Source organism: Dermochelys coriacea, chromosome 18 (assembly GCF_009764565.3).
Source record: "Dermochelys coriacea isolate rDerCor1 chromosome 18, rDerCor1.pri.v4, whole genome shotgun sequence".
Lineage (NCBI taxonomy): Eukaryota > Metazoa > Chordata > Testudines > Dermochelyidae > Dermochelys > Dermochelys coriacea.
The window spans coordinates 11,813,147-11,827,080 of record NC_050085.1 but is presented as its reverse complement, the minus strand read 5'-3'; the positions used below and the strand labels follow the sequence as shown (position 1 = coordinate 11,827,080).

The following is a 13,934-nucleotide window of genomic DNA, read 5'->3' as shown; positions in this document are numbered from 1 at the left end:
TATCAACGCCAGACTCCAATCTGTCAACCGTTGTTGAAGAATTACGATGGTTTAAGCAGATTGTCAATCTAACATGTGGGATCTTTTTTTTTTTGGGCTGCAATGAGATGACATATGGAAACATGCATTTAGACAGGGTCCATGTGAGTAGCTTTGGCTCTCTAGAAAGCCTCAGACCAAACTCTGAGCTCCTGTCTCATTGCATAAAGTACAACCTGTCATTAAGCAGGAAACTGACATAACACTTGTCACATACACTGATGCTTTGTCTAATAGTTTTGCACAGTTATCTCACATTTCATTCATCCAAAAAAACAATCTCCAGAAACTTTTTGAGCACTCAGCAAAGGAGCCTGTTATGTTCTGAAAGCTGCATAACTTGTTCACTTTGTTCTTCATTGCATTCACAGCAAAAGGCCTCATTAGCCTTGTCTCCTTTGATGCATTTAACTTGCTTTTCCCTCCTCCTCACATGCTTTGAGGTCCTGCCAACATTGTCAGAGACAATGCGCAGGGAAAAAACATTTATTCAATTAAATTACAAAATGAAGAAGTAGCTTGCATGAGCAGGGTGAATGCAGCAAGGCAGTCTAAACACAAGGGTAGGTTGGGGTGTGGTAATAACAGCCTAAGCAGAAGAGCAGTGAATGAGAGAGATGTATTGTAACCAAATGAATGGCTGGGGAAGACCATCTTTTGGTGGCAATAAGAATAAATAGATCTCTGCAGATCTCTAGCACCTTTCTTGGTCAAAGAACTTTACAGATATTAATGAATTAAGGCTAAAAAAATACCTCTTAGTGTTATGTTTTATTATCCCCATTTTACAGGCAGGCACAGCATTGAGAAGTTAAAGAATTTGACTAAGGTCATAAAGCAAATCTGTAGCAGAGATAGGAACAGACCTCAGGGGTCCCAGCTACAAATTCCCTGCTCTAACCAACATCCCACAAGGGTTAAAGAGACAATATTGATTTCCCACACTCTGATTAACAAATTCCAGGTTTGTCCCCTTAGGAGCATCACAGGAGCTTAGTTAAGTCCTGAATGGAAAGCTCTGCATGACTGAAGATCCCAATTAGCTGGACTTCAGATTGTCCCCTTACACTTTCAGAGAATTGGGTTTTACTTGTACTCAACTTTAACACTGTAATAATACCAAGAGAAGTGTTTTCATTATTTTAAATATAATCAGCATAGGGGAAATATAACAGTACTGGGCAAATACAAAAGAAAACGTGTAAAGGCACAGAAATCCACAGTTAAGGCATCCTTAATTCAGTCATCATATCCCCAGGAAATAACCCTGCAGTTACGACTGATGTATTTCAGTGTTTGTGGCTCACATCCTCAATGTTATTTAGGCACCTAAATCCTATTGAAATCAATGGGAGTTAGGCTCCTAAATACCACTGAGCATCTGGGCCTATGATCCAAGATTGAAGTAAACTGATTTTTTGTCATTACAGGGAAGAGTCACATTTGTTTGAATGTCTTACCTCAGATTTAGTATGAAAAAAAAAGTGTCTTTAGAAGTCAGTTTAATTTAATCTGGGACTACAAATATTAGTATGAATTTCATCACTATGGGCAGGGCCCTTCATTTTCAGTTTTTATTTTATTTAATTTTTCCTGGGAATTTATCAGTGTTTATTACCACAGCAACAAAAACAGGTGAAAATCAGTGCAAAAACTATTATTTTTTCTGGGTAAAATAGAGGTTTATTTTGGTAGATGGAAAGAGGGGGGGAAAAGTATTCAGTTGATTAGTGCTTTGAATTCTGTTCGTCAATGTGGTTTGCTGCAGAACCAAAACAGAAATCAAAACACATCACCTTTGAGGTTAAGAAAACAATATATCTCTAATTAAATAAAACTTATTTGAATAAACAGTTACTGTTGTAGACTTAGAATTATTAGCCTATAAATATTTACATTTAATAATTGGGCCACATCGTTTGTAGCGCCTACACGCAACTTCATCCTTTTCTCCTATTTTTGTTTTTCTTTCAACTTTTGAATACTTCCTAGTGTTCTGAAACATATTCTGATACAGATTTTTGTTTTCTTCCCATTTTAATGTGTCAAATCTTTAAACCGTTATCTAACAGCTTGAATGCGTACATGAGATTCATCAGTATGTTCAGATGCGCACACACTTCAGAGCTTGCATGTGTGCCTGTGTGTATCTTCTAGACTAATACATAGCCTTACTTCAACAGGCAGCTTTCCATAAACACATAGACTAATGTATTATCATAATACATACATCTCATGCAAGGTATTGTATTTTCCTAATAAAACAAGTTATTTTTATGTTTGAATGATAAAAAAAGTAGGGTGAAAATCAGAAAAACCTGAATAATATTTTTTGTAAAACCTGAGAATATTTTGGTAAAAATTGGTTTAAACTGAAAACAAAGGGCCTTAACTATAGGGAAGAGTTAAAGAGGTTTGGGTACCTTAAATGTGCTTTTCCATATCAACTCTGAATTTCATGTGTTGTTATGCTTGTTTTGTTACACCATCTCTAATGTTTTTACTCTTACATTTCTCAATCTCAACTTCTTGTTAAGAGAGTTTGTTGGGTTGTTTTTTTTTTTGGTCTGAGAACATGTGCGCACATATGTACACAAGCACTTACCTCATTTTTAAAAAATGAAACATTTTTATGTGCCAAGGAACAAAAAAACAGCTGTCCTTCACACTTCACTCCACGGCAATGTAAAATAATATGGGAGTTTGAGCTTTCGATCAGTACTTGAAACAAGTTTCACACATGTACAGCCAAACCCCCCTTAAATGATCAGTGGCACCCTTGTCCGTGCCATGCGAGAGGCTGCACAAACCATGCACGATGCCATCCAGAGCTCGCTGGGCTTTTCGGTGCATGCAGGAGGCATTGAATTGAGCAGCAGGCAAACAATGCAAAACACCGGCTGCTGCCCCGCTGCTCCCCAACTCCCTTAACCTTAAAGGTCCTTTTGTCTTTAAGGGCAAAAACCCAAGGAAATTAAATGCAAGAAAGCTGAGTTAACATTACAGAGGAAGGCTCCAGGCCTATTGATGGTGGGGTCAGTGCTGAGGCTGCCATAAGCTTCGCCTGCCTTAAAGGGGAGTAACGCCCCGGCTATGGCTAGGCCCTTCCTCACACGCCCTCCCGCCAATTTCCCATCTCTCCGCCCTCCCAGCCTTACGCATGCGCGTTGCCGGCGAAACGGATCGTACCATTCCTCTGCAGTATGTGGGGGGATCCCAGATTTGCTACCGTCCCTGGCCGGAGGCACGGCTCCGCACATCCCGAGCGACGGACACGAAGGCCTGTGTGAGCTCCGCTCTACGCGGTTCCAAACAGGCCAAGTTCCCGGCGTTGGCTGTTTCCAGTCTATTTTCACCTGCCCCCCCCCCCGCGGTAGGAATGGTTCACCCCGAGGCCGGGCTCTGCCGCCGGGGGCCGCCATTTTGTCAGCAGCGGCTGCAGGAAAGGAAGGTGGAGGCGCCCGGAGCCCCCTCGCCCCATGTAAGCCCCCCACCCCGGTGAGCAGACCGCGGCGGAGAGCTAGAGGCTCTGGCGTCTCGGGCCCCAACCGCGGCTGGGCCCTGCCTGAGCGGGCCGGGGGACGCGGGGAGCTAGGCCCAGCCTGGAGCTCGAGAGAGGCTGGGCTCGGGGGTGAGGCCTAGCCGGGGGGGTGATTTATAAGCTAGGCCTCATTTGGGCGCAGCCTATCGGCTAGGCATGTGGTCTGATCCTCCTGCCCGTCTCCCGGAAATGGTTTGGTCCTGACTCCCTTCTTCCCTTTCCCTATGGTCTGACCTCTGCTCCCCCGATCCCAGACTCCCTCTCCCCAGGACGATCTGGACATTCACCCCTCCACCCCCTTGGAAATGGTCTGATCCTTTCTCCCGCTTTCCCTTCCACCGCCCACTCCAGTGTGGTCTGGTCCTTGGCTTCCCCCCTTTTTTCTCCTCCCAGCAATGCCAGTAGGTTGGGTTCTTTCCCTGCACCCCATCCCACACGAGCTTGGCCCTTGCCCCTTGCCCCATCCCCTCAGTTGGGGTGATTAGTGAGATCATTGCAGATTGTAAACAAATCCTCTTTCTTTCCTAGATTTAAATAACTTTGTTCATGACCCCTCCTCTCCAGGCATTGCCCATAAATGTCACTTTATATGTTTGTTGTTGGAACATAACACACTTAAAGCTTAGAGAAGATAAAATGCAACATCTTTTGGTAGGTTCCTAGTGCCTAGGAGGAAAAGCATTGTCAGGGTTTTACAGAGAAACAAACTGATTTATTATGAGATTAAAAATGAACAAAATAAGAGAGTAAAAAATTGCTGAGGCCCTCTTTTTTTAATCCATTAGTAAAATCCAGCAAAGATGTCTGAATACATCCGTGTTACAGAGGATGAGAATGATGAGCCTATTGAGATCCCTTCAGAGGATGATGGCACTGTGCTGCTATCCACAGTAACTGCCCAGTTCCCAGGAGCATGTGGCCTGCGTTACAGGAACCCAGTGTCTCAGTGTATGAGAGGAGTCCGGCTAGTAGAAGGAATTCTGCATGCTCCAGATGCTGGCTGGGGAAATCTGGTCTATGTTGTTAATTATCCCAAAGGTTTGTCTTTGTTTCATGCATTTTTGGTACAACCATACTTTCTTATTTACAAGGAATTTCACATCAAGCTCTATGGGTTCCTTAGTTTTTATGTTTTCCTCTTAACTTACTGTCAAACCATAGCAGCAACTTAAAGTGTGTACCTGGCCCACAGAATGAATTTCAGAGAGTTCTCTATTATTTAGCACCATAGTTGTACAAGGTACTTTACACATAAGACTTTGTTCTCCTGTTTGTAAGGCATTTAACAATCTTACACAGATAACTTCCAAAGGTCCAGTCCCACAGTGAGTACTGTGCAGAGCTGTGATTTGTCCACGTGACGCTAATTATATGATCAGGGCCAAAGATATCGGTGTTGTAGGGGAGGGTGTGGGAAAGGTGAAGGATGAAAAGGAAAGGGAAAAGTAAGGAGAGCCACTTTTCCTTTTTCACTGAGTAGCCATTGTCTCAAACTATATATAATACACACAATCTCTGGTCAGGCATGTGAATGTTGTTTGGCAGTACTTCAGTGGAAAACAAGCTTAAAGTGTGTTTTTAGATGAGAGTTTGAGTCTGCTCGTCTTCTGCACTCCTCTCCCCGATATTGTAGGGCAGTTGGATGCAGATTATTACATATATGCAGCAAATAGTATGTATCTCTTCCTGGTTCTTAACTTTCGCAATACATCCTGTAAAAAAGGATCTAATCCTTGTGCAATGCTGCTTCTGACTAATGGAAGTAGCTTTCCTTTCCTTTGATGTAATTTGGAGATGATAGTTTCCGATCATCATTACAGATAACAAGAGGAAAATGGATGAAACAGATGCCTCATCAGCTGTGAAAGTAAAACGAGCAGTACAAAAGACATCTGATTTAATAGTTTTGGGTCTTCCCTGGAAAACCACTGAACAAGATCTAAAGGAGTATTTCAGTACATTTGGAGAAGTTCTCATGGTGCAGGTAAATTTCTATTGCATTTGACTCTCTACTTGAATCAAAAGCTATGAATTCAGATGGAAGTTTTACCTGCATGAGCCAGTACAAGGCAAAAAGGGCAATTAAATTTAAGAGCACATCTTTAACTGTTGTAACATTAAAATTTGCTTTACTCTATTTGCTTTGCAGTATGCTATTTTTTCTTGGAGGTATCTTGGTATGTGTTCAGGTCGTTGACCCCTGTCGATACTGATTTCTCAAAAGGGGATGATTCTGATGTTACACTAGTGTAAACGAGACATTATATGGCCCCTTGTGTGGTGTTTGGTTTTTGTGCTTGCATATTAGTTTATTGCTATGGTAGTTGTAGCATTTGTGAAGACTTATTTTTTGCAATTCTTGTTTGAATTTGAAACTTAATTTTAGCAATAAGTTTGAGTTTAGGTTTAAGGGTTTGTTTTATATTGATATTGGATTAGCACTTTGCCATGATGCATCAGACCCACGCTCTTTTGAATATTGTTTGTGTAATGGTAATTCACAGCCTGATTTCGTAAGTATGAAACTGTCGAAGGCTTTTGTGTACTGTTGTTGCTAGTATCAGGGGCCATTTCATGGTGGATCTAGAAGCCTCATTAAGGTAGGATCAAAACTTTTCACATTACATTCTTTTAACCATGCTTTGGTAATCCTAGCATTCCTTTTGATCTAGGAAAAGACTACTGATTAGCATGAGTTGTAGCTAGTCTAAGAATACCAGTGCATATTACTGCTTCAGTATTTCAGCTATCTAGATCATCTTTTTCTCTCTCCCCCCTCCCCCCCCACCTTAGGTTAAGAAAGACATTAAGACTGGTCACTCAAAGGGATTTGGTTTTGTTCGATTTACGGAGTATGAAACCCAGGTGAAAGTGATGTCTCAACGGCACATGATAGATGGAAGATGGTGTGACTGTAAACTTCCTAATTCTAAGGTATCGTTCCTTAAATTATTTTAGCGTTTGTAGAAACAAAACATGCACTCCTTTAAAGAATCCTGTTGAGTGAAGAGGGGATTAGATATATGGGCAAACAAAGGGAGAGGGGGACTTTAAAGGGATCCTCGAGGCGGTTGAGAAAACAAAATGGAGGAGTGGAGCTTGGAGGTTAGATAAAGGAATGGTGGGATGGGGGTTTGAGAAAACAACTAAGCACAGGGGAGATGATGTCCAGTCTGAAAAGTACAAAAACCAGCCTGACGACATAAATGTCTAGCAGCCACTGCTTCAGATACTGTCCACATTTTGCAGAAGGGAGGAAAGTGAGGCACAGAGGATAGGTAGATAACTTGCCTAAGGCCAGACTGGGTCAGTGGCAGAGCAGGGAACAGAACCCAACACTTTGGACTATGCATATTTCCTCGCTATATACGTATTCAACTGAAGGGTTTATAGCACAAGCAATGGTCTGCTGCCTACCTAACCAGTCCACATTTGCCATCACTTTTCAAGTCTCATCTCCTTTCCACTCTCCATTTTCACATATATGCCCCGGCACCACCCTAGGAGATGCTCCTTGAGCAAGACGTTCTAAACAAATATCTAGTTATCAGAAGAGCTCTAGATTATGTGGTGGTAGATATGGCTGTGGTCAGTATATACTGGTGTTTCCACCATTGTCAGCAATACTGTACCACTACAAGAGCAAAGATAGGAGATTTCCCTAAAGCATCTAGTGTAAAGGCCCTAGGGGGTAAGATTGCTTCCATCTACTCAGGAATTCCAAGTTCATCCTTGCAGTCTTCCTCTCAGGTGGTACAGTTTTTAATTACATTATCTTGGGTAGAGTGGAGAGCAACTGGAGGGTTGCTTTTCTTTAGATCTTCCTATAACTGTGATACACCCCCATATCCTGGTTAATAGTTTATGAAGTTCTCTATCCCAAAAGAAACTAAATTGTATTTAGTATTCAGAAGGATGATTGCAGTGTTTTGGTCAATATTTTTTTCCTGCGATTCTACCCAGCAAAGTCCTGATGAACCTTTGCGTAGCAGAAAGGTGTTTGTTGGGCGCTGCACTGAGGATATGACTGCAGATGAGCTCCGGCAGTTCTTTTCTCAGTATGGAGAAGTGGTAGATGTCTTCATCCCCAAACCCTTCAGAGCTTTTGCTTTTGTTACATTTGCAGATGATCAGGTATTTATTTAAAATATGTTAGCTCCTGACATTTAGGAACCGTTTCCTAAGTCTTTTAAATATTTCTTTTTACCATTCTGACCATAAACGTTGATAAACACTGTCACTTAGCATGTAATTATTGGAATTGAATATACAGTGCTTGTTTTTGTCATCTCAATTTGAGAATTTCAGTTGTACTTTGAATTTCTATTGAATTACATCAGTATGCTTTACAGTTCATGTCTACAGATTCACACTTTTCAGCTGGTATTGTGTATATGGATCTTCACACTAGACTAAGTAACTTACGTTTATTCAGTAAAGTTAAAGGATCTTGTTTTTAGTTTGTGTCAAATCTTCACACCCCCTTCCTTTACAGTTTACAAATGTATTCAGAATCATGTGGTTTGTCTTGTTATGCTGTAACAAGTACTTTAAAAAATGGTCTAATTCTATATTTATTTACATCCCTTATTTCTTATAGGTTGCCCAGTCTCTTTGTGGAGAGGACTTGATCATTAAAGGAATCAGCGTACATATATCCAATGCCGAACCTAAGCACAATAGCAATAGACAGTTAGAAAGAGGTGGAAGATTTGGCGGTAATCCAGGAGGCTTTGGGAATCAGGGTGGATTTGGTAATAGCAGGGGGGGAGGAGGTGGTTTGGGAAACAACCAGGGCAGTAATATGGGTGGAGGGATGAATTTTGGAGCATTTAGTATCAACCCTGCTATGATGGCGGCAGCCCAGGCAGCATTGCAGAGCAGTTGGGGAATGATGGGCATGTTAGCTAGTCAACAGAACCAGTCTGGGCCATCGGGAAACAACCAACCTCAAGGCAACATGCAAAGGGAGCAGAACCAGGGTTTTAGTTCAGGAAGTAATTCTTACGGAGGATCTAACTCTGGAGCAGCAATAGGTTGGGGGTCCGCATCAAATGCAGGATCAAGCAGTGGGTTTAATGGAGGCTTTGGTTCAAGTATGGATTCCAAATCGTCAGGCTGGGGAATGTAAACAGTGGGCTCTGATACTGACTCTATGGTGGGAAATCAAATTTTTCTAAACTCATGGTAAGTATATTGTAAATTGCATATATACTAAAATTTTCCTGATCAATTTGTTCTATGTGCAGTATATTCAACAGTATTTTTGACATTTTTCTTTTGTAAAAAGAAAGGTTAAAGGAATTTTATAAGTTTTGTTACATAATTTGTTGGAATATTGAATGGTTGAAAGTGAACTGCTGTTTGCCTGATGGGTAAACTAACACACTACAATTGAGAGGAAGGGTTTTTCCTGTAATATTTTATTCCTTGGTTCCTTGTCAGCTGAATTCTTTGCATGTTCAAAAAGAAAACCATTGGTCAGAAACTACATTCTTTCTTTTCCTCTTGTTTGTTTTAATTTGATCCCCACCATAAGAATCTCTCCAAATGCCCCAGTTGGAGAACACAGTGTCGGTGTTGTTAGTTTTTGTTTTCCTTTTAACACTGTCTCCCCTCATATACTAAATACAATATGAAGGCTTCATTTAACCTCTGCAGTTCATCTCATTTCAAATGTGTATGGAAGAAGCACTTAACTGAAAGCAGTGCTGTAAATATTCTGCTTTAGGAATACTTCTGTCTACATGCTTTCTCATCCAAGAATACTTCATCACACTGCACATGCTACGTCTTAGACGGTGGGTGTTCCATTTTTATCCGCTACTCTTTATTTCATGGAGTCGTATCAACGCTATGAACGCAAGGCTGTGAGATGGAACCAGAAGGCTGTTTGAACTTTTGAAACCTTGTGTGGGATTGATGGTGGTGCCGAGGCATGAGAGGGCTGGTATGTGCGAGAAAAAGGAGAGCGCATGCAGAGACCTGGTGGTGCATTATGGGATTTTATTTTACGTGGCGAGATGTCTCTCAATCCTGTGGCTTTGGTGAGAGAGTGTGCAGAGAGCAATGATAGCAAATAAAGTACGAGTGTTTCTTGCATTCAAAGGACATCCATATCTGGAAGACTAAATGGGTTTTATACCTAGTTAACCAATTAGTTGAATGTGTTAAGTGAAATGAATATCTGTATTTTTTTTCCCTTATGTCAACTGCTGTGAATGTTGTATGGTGTGTGTTCTTTTCTGTTAATGATATGTAAGTGTGGTAATGTGAATTGATGATGATGGGGTTTGTGACGAGAACATTGAGTTTGTGGTGTGCTTTGCGGTAGTTGTAGCAGAGTTCACTAGCGAGCTCAGTGTGCCTCTTAAGGGTGGAAGTTCCACTGTCTGTAAGATATCCATAAGAATGCTGTTTGCTGCAGTTCTGTGTTTGGATGCTTTTTATAAGATTTGTCAATGTAGGAAATTCTTAAATAAAACTGATTTAAGTAATATGTGTCTTTGTTTTGCAGCCCTGAATGCAAAGAATTCATGGCAGTTAATTTATTTTGTCCTTTGAGATGAACTTCCGTAAAGTTGTTTTTGCAGTAAATTCAGTTTGTTTCAGATAAGCATGCTTTAAAAGTTGACAAGTCAAATGGATCCATCACTCATCATGCATTGATACCTGACACCCAACTTGTAATCCTCTATTTTTGCATTGTTCTGTGATACATATCTAAAATCCAGTTCTCACGAGGTTGGGTGCCCTCACCTAAAATGGTAAGACATTCCCTCCAGCTTGCGTCCTCACCAAGGAAACTCCTACTTGTTTTTAGGAAGTGGGGTGGATTTTTTTTTGGAGTTGGGGAGAACAGGTGATGGGGGAAGTAGCTAACACTTATACCTGTAAGTAGACTTGCTGCTCTTAAATGTATTTTCCAGAGCGGCTCCTTTGAGGATGAGAATGTAAAGCAAAATAAATATTGTAGGCGGCTTTAAAATCAGCCTGCTGATTGGGAACCAAAGGGAAAATATTCCCACTCTGATTTCAGCACAGAAGAAACTGTAAACTTGTGGCTAAAATAAAATATTAGCTCATGATGAAGAATGTCCACCTGAAGAAAGTATTGATGAATTTATAAGAGGCTTCTTATCTCCAAAAGAGAAATGTATCCAGTAGTAACACATCCAGCAAGGTTACTTCTATAAGTATTAGATGTTCAGAAATTGATTAGTGTGTGCTTGAAATCCAACACCACACTGATCCTTTTATTACTGACAGGTTTCAGAGTAGCAGCCGTGTTAGTCTGTATTCGCAAAAAGAAAAGGAGTACTTGTGGCACCTTAGAGACTAACAAATTTATTTGAGCATAAGCTTTCGTGAGCTACAGCTCACTTCAGTGCATCCGATGAAGTGAGCTGTAGCTCACGAAAGCTTATGCTCAGATAAATGTTAGTCTCTAAGGTGCCACAAGTACTCCTTTTCCTTTTATTACTGTATTTCATATTCTGCAGCTTCTGAATTATGGAGATTTAGGGCAATTTACCTTAGTTTCTGCTTTGACTTGGATATTTAAGTTCATAAATTGGATCTTAATTAGGATGTATCCTATTTATTTGTATCTCAATATGGTTTCTCATGAAGGGGAGACCATCTAATTTTTGTTAGCTATTTGCACTGGTATTACTTTAATTCCAGTCCCAGGGGATAACTGGCAACTAAGTCTCAATCTACATACTTTAAAAAAAAAAAAAAAAAAGCAAAGGGGGTTGTGATCTCTCCAGAAATAAGTTGTAATCCCAAATCTTTTCACTATTCAAATCCCTTTGCAAAAAGTTGCTTAATTTTTCTGCACCTAAATCAGATACGATTTCCAAACTCTGTACCATCTGTGAATTTTGCATTTTAGCACTTGCACTATTACCAGCTACTGCTGCTGAGTAACACTTAAAAATGGTATTCTGGGACCTCCAAAGACTTAAACGGTGGCATCCCTGCAAGGAACCTGATGGTAAGTTTGTCATTAGCATGGCTTTAATTTATTTAAACTTGTTTAAGTTGAAGATCAGGTATTAACAGGTTGGCAGCATTGGGTAATCTTTACTATGAATTTTATTCTCCCCTGACCTTCAAAGAAATTCCTGAAAGTTTTGTAGCCATTTTCAGACTTTATTGGTCATTTTCTCTAAATGCTTTTTATATTCTAGTGTTTTAAGTGAGTAAATAAAGAGATTTTTGTCACCACTTGTGAGCGTTGTCTTGTTCTTTTAACAATTTTCATTTCAAGTACGTATTACAATAACATGATTAAATAGACAAAAGATGATTTGTAGAACCAACCAGTTTTTAATATAATTAAGTTATACTCTTCAGGCTCATTTAGCAAAAAAAATAAAAAATTACATTTTAGTATAAAAGAGGTTCTGAGCAAACTTTTTAGGGTAATCTGCTAAATCTTTCTTAATCTGACTAGTGGTAATGTACTGCTAAAACTGATGGGATGTTAACAGTTTCCTGGGCAGCACTGCTTTAAACATGAGTGAATACTGAGACTGGACCACTACATGACTTAATTACATTTCAGTGATGACTGTAAATGATAAAACACCTTAGGAATCTTGGTTGTACTATCTCTCTATTCTGTTTGTTTTTGTAGAGGCAGGTTATTATAATAAGATCCCTGCAATTGTTATTAAGGGTGTTTACTCTGTTCTTAGTTACGTCTAAACTGGCTCTTAAGAATAGAGCAGAAACGTTCGGTCCATACTCTGCCATCATCTTGCAGAGCTGTCCAGCTGAAGCTGTTGGGATTTTATCAGAGGCAGCAAGCATTTCAAAGAACTAGTCAACATTTTTTATTTTGACATTTGTATTCTAATTTGAGGGGGAATATTTATGGCTGTGCTAATATAACAAGTGCTAAACTTTCGCACTGTCAAAAATTATGTTCTTCTGTTAACTAGATTGGCAATACTATAGTTTCCTTACATGTGTATTTTTTAAAAGGAATGGGATCCATGGTATTAAGTGGACACAATAAATTTAACACTAACTTTTAGATGGAAAGTATTTAACACCTTTTGAGTTTGAGTTTTCTGTAATCTGCTTTTTTTAGTTTATTTACATTAACTAAACAAGGTGCTGCTATATGCACAGTTTCCCTTGATGTTTTGAGCCTTCCACCTATCAACAGGTATGGAAAGCAACTTTAAAATAAGATTTGAGTGTAAAACTAATTGATTAGGTTAGTTGGGCAGATATAACACCTGAAAGTACTAATCGACACAAACTGAAATCTATTAAATCAACTTTAAAAATATTACAAAACTGGAATCTGATCTGTTAAATGTCTTAATGTACCAAAAGGGAGAGAGTGTTATTTTTACTCCCTTTTCATTAAGTCACTGTACATAAGACTATTTAAGAATTTTTCAAAATGGTGTTTTCAATCCATGAAATGTAGTTAATCAGTTTCGTGTATACCCCATATTGGCCAGCAACTCCACAGTCTACGCCCCAGGACACAATACCACCGACAAACCATTTCTTAGTCAGACTGTCTAAGAAAGTTAGTGGTCCCCCACTGTCACCCTGACAAGAATCTTTTCCCCCTTCTTCCTCCCCAGCACACAACATGTTTTCTGTTATTAGCAGAGATTTTCCATTTGGCAGCTTTGCAAACGCATCTTTACACTTTCTGTTGTCAATAACTACTAATTCAACATACAGTAGATGAGAGGAAAGCCTCCTTTTCTCAGTTCTTCCCCAGCCAGCTACAGTTCCCATATCATCTGTTTTCACATGGAATCTTTCTTCTTTTCTTGGCAAGCAAATGGGTGTAATATTTGCATGAATTGGGACTTTATGTTTCAGTTTAATCAGTGCAATGTCATTGTTAAAACTCGTGCCATCACTGTAACCTTCGTGTACAAAAATTCCTTCTGCCCAGGCTTGTTGGTAGTGAACTGAATTTTTGTCCAGAAATCCCATTTTGATTTTCAATGTTGATGGGTCCATTTGACGGACAACTGCATGAGCAGCAGTTAAAACCCAGTTGTCATACAAGAGGGCGCCACCACCTGTGCTTTGATCTTCATTAATTAGCATAACTTGCCAGGGGAACTGTCCAGGCTTTGCCCTTTTCCCTCCAATTATACGTTCCAGAGTTGTCCTAGTTTGTATTCCACAAACTGATGGGAGAGAAGCACATGAAGTGATAAATATTTAGTAAAGATTTGGAGTATGGCAACTGGTTACTAAGTCACCATGTGTAGACATTGCTTCCAACTAGCTAATCAATTTTGGAACAGTGAAATCATTTGCAAATGATTTTTTGTTCTTATCTGTGACCAGCCTGAAAACCTAG

The 13,934-nt window shown here is 39.9% G+C and overlaps 2 protein-coding genes across 4 annotated transcripts in view; one reads left to right on the top strand and one right to left on the bottom strand.

Annotated features, from left to right (window-relative positions):
• Nucleotides 1–3,399: 3,399 nt before the first annotated feature.
• LOC119844998 (TAR DNA binding protein) lies at nt 3,400–10,077 on the top strand. 2 transcript variants are annotated; one of them, XM_038376635.2, is made up of 6 exons: nt 3,400–3,520; nt 4,366–4,618; nt 5,401–5,564; nt 6,374–6,514; nt 7,544–7,714; nt 8,181–10,077. In XM_038376635.2, the coding sequence occupies exons 2-6, from the start codon at nt 4,381–4,383 to the stop codon at nt 8,709–8,711; spliced, it is 1,245 nt and encodes a 414-aa protein (XP_038232563.1). In that variant the 5' UTR covers nt 3,400–3,520; nt 4,366–4,380; the 3' UTR covers nt 8,712–10,077. The 2 variants fall into 2 exon arrangements, with proteins under 2 accessions (XP_038232563.1, XP_038232564.1); XM_038376636.2 differs by having other exon boundaries at nt 3,431–3,537.
• Nucleotides 10,078–11,075: 998 nt separating this feature from the next.
• Nucleotides 11,076–13,934, bottom strand: part of MASP2 (MBL associated serine protease 2) — a 50,164-nt gene continuing 47,305 nt past the window's right edge. For both annotated transcript variants that reach the window (XM_038376629.2, XM_038376631.2), the window contains exon 11: nt 11,076–13,758. In XM_038376629.2, coding sequence (XP_038232557.1) covers nt 12,989–13,758 — 770 coding nt within the window. In that variant the 3' untranslated portion in view covers nt 11,076–12,988. The remainder of the gene's footprint in view (nt 13,759–13,934) is intronic.